Source organism: Lytechinus variegatus, chromosome 18, assembly GCF_018143015.1.
Source record: "Lytechinus variegatus isolate NC3 chromosome 18, Lvar_3.0, whole genome shotgun sequence".
In the NCBI taxonomy this organism is placed as follows: domain Eukaryota; kingdom Metazoa; phylum Echinodermata; class Echinoidea; order Temnopleuroida; family Toxopneustidae; genus Lytechinus; species Lytechinus variegatus.
In genome coordinates, this window is record NC_054757.1 from 4,374,213 (window position 1) to 4,383,072 (window position 8,860).

Sequence of the window (8,860 nt, forward strand, 5' to 3'; positions counted from 1 at the left end):
GACCAAAAGACGTTAAAAGATGGGAGTTGCTGCTACCCTGTTTGGCGTTCAACAATTATAAGGGATAGAGCCTTGTCAATCTGGCGCTGCACGGTGGTTGCCGGGCCCACGATCAATTGGGCAAAGCATATTTTCGGAGTATTTCATGTGTATTTCGAACAATAAATTATGGATTTTCATTTTCATTTCATTTTCATGTGATAAATTGATAGGATAGATACCATTAATAGTAAGTTTTATGTAATGGGGCCTAAAGGAGGTACTTTTCTTATTAAGTTATTGATAAATTGACACATAATCATTACAAACAACTGAATCACAGGTTATAAACAAGCGAAATATGCGATCCAAATAGTTAACAAATAACTATATATATTTCAAATAATGATTCCAATTGTGGCAAATATCTTTTTTTTTGCACTCGAATGTTAATCAATGTCTGGCCCTCCTTACCCCATCCCCCTTGAACTAAAGGTACATTAAGAATGCCCTTATCAATTCAAAATTCAATTTATTCTTGATAATAATTAAAACATCATCAAATTGTACATTCGTATATGGAAATATCATTTCAAGAAAAGGAGGGCAACTAAAAGTTTACGCTTGAAAACAAGAAGCCTAAAAAATATACAGTAATATATGTACACATGAGATGAAGAGGGGGGAAGCAAAATAGGCACATTCACACACAGACACACCCACAAAGAAACATCGTCATCATCACACACAAAAGCACACCCGAACATCCATCGTCTTGGTTCATTCATTAACAAAAATAATACATTTAGCAGCTAAATTGATAATTAGACCCTTTTCAAAATGAATACCCCCTCCCCCATAAATTTTACACTTTCCAGTTCTTTTTTAATAATAAAAGTGACCCTTTGGAGTGTTAAACTTTTTAGGTTTTTCCTTGTCATAAGGCCCCCCCCCCTCCCAGTCCACACACCTCTCTCCCACGCACACACCCTCACACACACACAACTTTGAAATATAGGAAATGCCCCTAAACAATGCAATACATGACATTCTTGTGATGGCCGCTTCAACTTCAATAAACATACTTATAATTTTTTTTTACAAGAGTATGAAATTTGAAGACTGCCCTTTTAAAAACTATATACACAAAGAAAAAGGCATGATTCTACCCATAATGCCATGCACATTACTGGTTTTAAATTCTCGCTATTGATTCTTTTTTTTACAGACACTTCAAGACACAAAGTGAGATATTGCATTTTTATAGCAAAATATGTACACAAATTTATTTACATAGATAAAGTTTCATATTATACATATATTTTCATTAGATGCTCTTCGGACAACATTATTGACTTGCACTGCTTTAAATTCTGTGATGGTCTTTCAAAGAAAATATGTGAGAGATATGTAACGCTCGTGATCTCCCCAAAAATAGAGATCATATCAATTTTCTTAATAGAAAGTGGTCCATTTGCGAGTTTTAGATTATTTTCCTAATGTTTAGAAGCTTCCTTCACTGCTGTCAGGGCACTCTTGCAGAGATCATCCAACTTTCCATCTCCTCCTGAAACATGAAAGAATACAATGAAAGGTACAAAAATAAATTAAAAAAAATTATATTTCCATTTTTCAGTCCTAAGCAATACAAACAGGTAACTTTGCCTAAGTTGAATATTTCAGGATATAATCTTTGTCAGTGGCTTTCTAATATCCAACTATTCAATCTGTAAAGAGCTAAAGAAATATTTTTAATTTAAAAAAAATTGTTGCAGAAAAAAGGTGCTATTTGCCGAATTCAAAGTCTAATGGTTAAAAAATGCTGAAAACACATGTAATGACTGCTATACTTGTTTTTTTTAAGCTAGATGACACTTGAGTCTAATACACATTACTGACCCCTCACCAAAGTTTTAGATGGGCTTCAAAGCTTTGAATTTACTAGCCCTGGCAACACTTTTTTTTCCTTTTTATGTTTTCACTTTGATTTCTCTTTCTTTCTCTTTGATTATCTTGGGTTCAAATTTCTAATATATTTTGTAACTGGATTTTTTTTAAAGAATTAAATCAAAATTTCAGAACTAATATTACCTCAATGACATTTGAAATTTGGAGTGGGGATGTTGGACACTTACCAAAATCCAGATCCTTGATATTACACTGGTAAATTTTTTCTCCATTAACGATGAGCTCCACGAAATCCCAGTCATCAATCTCTTCAAACTCTACAGTGTGTCCATCTGCCTCCAGTAGGGCTAAAGAGGAAGATCATGAATAAACTTGATTACAAAAAGTACATAAAGCTGTATTTCCCAACAAATCAAATCATGACAATTAATGTACAAGTTTTTACTAAAACTTGGAAATCATAAAGTCAACAAATGCAAGTTATTGAGTCCATGATAATAAAAAAGAATATTGAAAGTAAAGCAAGCTATATATAACTAGCGTTATAAGTCTCTCTCTAAAAACTTATATTATTCAATATTGATTTATTGAATACAAAAAATGGTGCTTCAAATTTACAATTTACAAATGGGGGCTTGACCACCATGGCACCACCATTATATAGTCTAGATAAGAAGACTTAGGGATGGTTCTAACACTAAACATGCAGTGGGTGATTTTCAAGTCCGATGTTGGCCTTGGTGTTGAAATTTTGATTGCTTCCCCTTGCTCCAAAACTTACTCAGAGTTTGTAAAACTGATCCAGATCATATTAATATATTATTGATTTTCAACAATCAGTGAGTGACTTTTCGGGACCAACTTCATTTTATGTTTGGTGTTATAATCGTGTAAAAATCGACCTAACACCAACACCAAAAGTTCAACACCGAACTTGAAATCACCCACTGTTTGAGTCAACCTCTCTGGGCGTTGTGGCGTGCGCCTGTAATCCAAGCTGTGGGGAAGTTACAAATTGATGCAGAGGGTCGAGGTTCGAGCCCTGGTCACGTCTTTCGGATGGTGACGTTAAAGGTCGGTCCCAGACGTAAATAATCATATCTGATTGATACACGTCTGACAAAACTCAAATACACACACAACCTCTCTCATCTCATGAACAGTTCTGAGACATGATGAACATCGCCTCAAGCCCTAATACCGTAAGTCTACTAACATTACTAACAATATTTTGTACATACGGGACTTAACTTAAAATATTTTACCTCGTAAACCCTCCAATCGCTGTGTTCTGTGAGCTACAACACCACAGGATCGATATGGTCCATACCTAAGGGTCACAATAGCATTTTCAGGCATCTTTGCAACATCGAATAAAATTGTCCTTTCTGATTAAACTAATTTCTCAACTTATCGGCGTTGCTGTTGTCAACGGAGACGACCCAGTGCTTTTAAAGTTAGAGCGCCATCTTGTGATGGCCAGCGCGCAAGTCCGGCTATGAAGAAGAAAAAAAATCTCTCAAAAGTCTCATGCATGTTTTTGCGAAATAATTGCCGGGAATAATTGTGTATGATTTTATTTTATTTAGTCGTTTCCTTTTATTCCTTTTATAAGCTTCAAATTTTGATTCTTAATGAAAAATAGAATGACCCCACAAATGCGCAAAATAAGAAATTGATAATTGTGGTTCGTACCATATGTCATCATTTCAAAAGCATGGAATATACGCCACATAATTATGATGGGGGAGGTTATATGGGGGCATGCAGCTCCACCCCTATGACAAAATCTCGTTTTCCCTCTCTTCAAGGGGTACACCAGGCTGAAAATAATGCAATTTGAACAGATAAAGAAAAATCGGACAAGCTAAACTCTGAAAAGTAATCAAAATCGGACAATAATAACAATTATAGGCCGCATTTCATTTGCATTATTTTGGTGAAACAGTTCTATGCATGCTTTTATGAATATTAATTGAGCAAACTGATGTGTCATATCCCGACTTGTTCTTATATAGTTTATTACTAACAAAATTGGATTGACAGTTGATTTAATGCATTAGATATTGCTGCAAATTATTTATTATTAAGGGGGCCATCATGTCACACACATTGAAATATGAATAGGCCCTAATTATCATTTGATATAGTACATAAGAAAAATGAAAAGGGGGATGTGACATCATCAGCCAACTAATGAATATTCATAACGAGATGCATTTAAATATTTTCAAAAAATATTGCTGAAAAAAATTATTCGCTCGATGGTTAGCATTTTGCTCATGTTGAATTTTACTTTATCTATTTAGATCTAACTATTTTCAGCCTGGAGTACCCCTTTGATAATGTAATTGAAATATCTAAGTATTGGCCTGACACCCCCCCAAAAAAAAAAAAAAATACGTGCCTGCACGAGTGCAGCACACTTATCCATTCTTATATGTACTAGATTTCATCTCCTTTAAAATCATTGAAATTTATTTCCTACTTTGCTCAGACTGCCACAGGGACTCTACGTTCTAATATTGAAATACATATTTTTCTTGTCATCGATCAAAATAAGAGTCATTGGAAATGTATTGACGCCAAGCAATATTAGCCACAAGTGGTCTAGCTAAGACCGAAGATTTATTTTAAACAAATTGTTGTGAAAATACGCGGAGCCATATACTTTTTTATTGAATGAGATAGATCACTTGATCAGTTTTAATTAAGTTGCAAGGCAACCCTACTTACTTGAGCTTAGCCCTTCTCTTTTATCAAGCTTTAATCTATCACCCGATGGATTCGACACGTCTATCCATCTTTCCTTTCCCTGAATAATAATTTTCAAAAGTCAATCAAGATCTCAAGCTCCTCCGTCAATCTTAATTCAATTCGTGTTTTAATATATCGGTCTATTTTTCTTTTTTAACTGTTGGTTAATTTTCAGTCAATGTGATCAACACATCACTTTGTTCAATTCAAAACTTGACATTATTTTGTGCTAATCATCATGTACAGTATTCCTTACAGAAGCGTGAACAAATTCGGGACACAAAAAAGGAAGGTGGATCGAGACAGTTGGATGGAGACCGTAAGAAGATGAATAAAATATTGACATAAGGGTTCACGTCTTCTCACTTGGTCTAAGCTAAAATATTTAGTTTCACACAGAAGATTATACGATCTAGATTGAAAATATATAAATGATAAGTAATAAAACCAAATGGCTGCTTAAAGGGGAATGAAACCTTTGAAACAAATAGGCTTGTGTAGAAACAGAAAAATCAAAGAATAAGAATAAAGAAAGTTTGAGAAAAATCGGACAAATAGTGAGAAAGTTATGAGCATTTGAATATTTCAATCACTAATGCTATGGAGATCCTCATATTGGCAATGCAACAAGAATGTTTGATGTCACTGATGAACAACTTTCCCTTTGGTGGACTGTAAAATACCCTCAAAATGTCTTTTTTGGCTTAGTCTTTTGATGATACAAACTCTTTATCCTTGATGTATTCTTTAAAAATATGTATTACATGCCCTCATGTAGAAAGAACACATGATTTATGGATAGATGTGATAAAAGAGGCAATTCAAGTGAAATATATACTAAAGTAATGGGGAGAGTTGTTCACAAGTGACATCACACATCTTTGTCGCATTGCCAATTTGCTATCTCCATAGCATTAGTGATCGCAATATTCAAATGCTCATCATGAACTTTCTCATTATTTGTCAGATTTTTCTCAAACTTTCGTTGATCTGCTATCTTGTTCCAATGGTTTCATTCTCCTTTAATTGCTTCGCTCGGCGCAAAAAATGATGCATTATGAAACATTTTCATGGGTTATGCGCGGATCCAGGATTTCGTAGGGAGGGGGGCCCAAATTCGACCTGATTTTGGCGCCCCTGTGTACTTTTCGGGAAAATGGCGGCCACTCCCTCCCCCAGGCAATCATAAGTGCCTTAAATGCATGTTAAATTATCTTATTTCATGGGCACATGAATCAGGGGCGGATCCAGCCTTCGCCAATAAAGGGGCCCGGAATTTTTTTTCAGCCATATTTCCTCGATCGGCCGCTCGAAGATGTTTTTTTTTCGTTTGTTTCTTTGAAGGGGGTAGTCCTATAAGTCACTTCTTAACTTTATTCTTTAAATCAACATAAATGTATAATATCATAATCCTTATTTTATAGTGCCTGCGCGAAGCGCGAGCAATTTTTTTTGAAATTGTATGTATTTTTTCCTAAAATTTGAACATTCGGAAAAAAGATGTGCCTGCAATAATTACTGCGAACGCGAAGCACTAGTAGAAATTTTTGATAAACGTTTTCAACTGATCGGAAAGGTAGGCCTACCAGTCCTGTTAAAGACTGCATACAGTTAGCCATGAAGATGTTATATATTTCAACAATCAAATAATGCGAGCGCGAAGCGCGAGCTGAAAAATTTTGACATTTCTACATAAAGAATGGAAAACTTTAATCAGTTTTTGTAATCATGAACAGGACAGCTATACAGTATAACTAAACAATTGATACGAGCGCGAAGTGCGAGCGGAAAAATTCTAGATTTAGACCTAGAACGGACTCTATTCATGTTTCCTAAATCATGAAAAAGATGAGTAAGAGGGGATCTTCCTACATTAATCATGCGAGCGCAAAGCGCAAGCAGAAAATGTTTGTATACGTTTTGAACTGATCGAAAAGTGCCTTTTAAGGACTGCTTGCATTTAGACATGAAGACATTACATATTTCACAATCAAATAATGCGAGCGCGAAGCGCGAGCTGAAATTTTTTTGACATTTCTACATAAAGAATGGAAAAATTTAATCAGTTTTTGTTATCATGAACAGGATAGCTATACAGTATAACTAAACTATTGATGCGAGCGCGAAGTGCGAGCGGAAAAATTCTAGATTTAGACCTAGAACGGGACACTCTATTCATGTTTCCTAAATCATGAAAAAGATGAGTAAGAGGGGATCTTCCTACATTAATAATGCGAGCGCAAAGCGCGAGCAGAAAATGTTTGTATACGTTTGAACTGATCGAAAAGTGCCTTTTAAGGACTTCTTGCATTTAGCCATGAAGACATTACATATTTCATCAATTAAATAATGCGAGCGCGAAGCGCGAGCTGAAATTTTTTGACATTTCTTCATAAAAAATGGAAAACTTTAATCAGTTTTTGTAATCATGAACAAGATAGCTATATAACTAAACAATTGATGCGAGCGCGAAGTGCGAGCGGAAAAATTCTAGTTTTAGACCTAGAACGGGACACTCTATTCATGTTTCCTAAATCATGAAAAAGATGAGTAATAGGGGATCTTCCTACATTAATAATGCGAGCGCAAAGCGCGAGCAGAAAATGTTTATATACGTTTTGAACTGATCGAAAAGTGCCTTTTAAGGACTGCTTGCATTTAGCCATGTAGACATTACATATTTCACAATCAAATTATGCGAGCGCGAAGCGCGAGCCTAAAAAAAATCGAGATTTCGACCTTGAACGGGATACTCTATTCATGTTTTGTAAATCATGAAAGGGGATCTTCCTACGTTAATAATACGAGCACAAAGGGCGAGCAGAATTTTTTGATATTGTGATCTGAAACTGGATAACTGAATGAAAATGCGCGCGCATGTTTCAGATTTAGACATAGAATCTAGGCATTCTAAACAATCTTTTATCATGAAAATAAAAGCGAGCGCGAAGCGCGAGCTTAAAATATTTGATATTCCGATCTGATATTTCAAACTCTTTGTAGGAAACTTGTAAGGTGGATATAAATCGCACTTGATAAAGAGCTGATATGTTTCATTAGGACCTTGACATCCTTAGGACATGTTATCATATGAATGTGATGACTATATATCTTCCTATTCATCTTGCTAAGCGCGAGATAAACCAAAAGTGACAATTTAATTAAACTGATATCGTAGTATTAATGCATAATGAGGGAGCGGAATCTGATGATATTATGGCCTGAACACTGAACATTTCAAGCACCTTTTTTTTATGAATAGGATGCATCATTAATCGCGAGCCGAAATTTTTGATAAACTGTCATGAACATGATGAAAAGGGGATTTTAAGTAGTTTGTTATACAGTGCGTATCAAAAAAAAGTTTACACTTTGAAAAAGCCCTGGGAATTAAAAAATATACAACATGTGGGTAATTTTTTCACATATAATTATGGATTTGGGTCTCATCTATCCAATGAAGGTAAAAGTTTTGACAGAATGTTACACTTGAGTGAGCACTGTCCATTTTTTGTAAGCTCGCAGAAATCTGTTTGCGCAGAAATGCTTGTTTTCACGCTGTGTCAAGGGGAAAGGGCGAAATCAAACTTACCCTGCGAAGCATTTCTCATAAATTTCCCTAGCACTTAGCCAATTGAAATAAAACGGATACATTCAAGCATTTTGTAACAATTTTGCCGCCCAAATTTGAGATTTCAACACTTAGTAAGCACAACCTTTACCCTTTTTGTGCCAGCTGGATCTGAGGACATAACTAAATCTGAACAAAAGTTTATATCATACATCTCCAGCATTTTTCACTAAGTTTTTAGCATTTAAAGTTGGTTTACATTTCATTTTCATTTAATACTTGTTTCTCCACACTTTTCCCAAGCTTGGCAATGATTAACAAAATGAAAATCAAGCCTAAGCCATTTCATGTAAATCACAGCTCAGTGTAAAGCAAATATCGTCACGATGGACTCGGTGTGTGGGGGAGTGGGATGGGGCGCAATACATTCTTCGAAGTGTTTTGGGCAAGGAAACAAGTTTAAAAAGGTAAAAGATATCTTCATATAAATTTTACTTGCTAATTTCCACGTGTTCTTCATGATTAAGGTCTATTTTTATTCGCATAACTATTTCAAAGTTCTGGGCAAATCATTTTTCACCAACTTTTCAAAAGTAAGTGGTGCTCACTCAAGCGGAAATATTTTTCGACAGTTATATCGTCATT

General features: G+C 35.1%; 1 protein-coding gene across 1 annotated transcript; it reads right to left on the bottom strand.

The window, feature by feature from the left end:
- Positions 1–1,461: 1,461 nt before the first annotated feature.
- Positions 1,462–3,378, bottom strand: LOC121431757 (UPF0728 protein C10orf53 homolog). Its single transcript, XM_041629453.1, has 3 exons — positions 3,153–3,378; positions 2,115–2,234; positions 1,462–1,546 (listed from the first exon to the last, which is right to left on the bottom strand). The coding sequence occupies exons 1-3, from the start codon at positions 3,244–3,246 to the stop codon at positions 1,476–1,478; spliced, it is 285 nt and encodes a 94-aa protein (XP_041485387.1). The 5' UTR covers positions 3,247–3,378; the 3' UTR covers positions 1,462–1,475.
- Between the last annotated feature and the right edge of the window lie 5,482 nt (positions 3,379–8,860).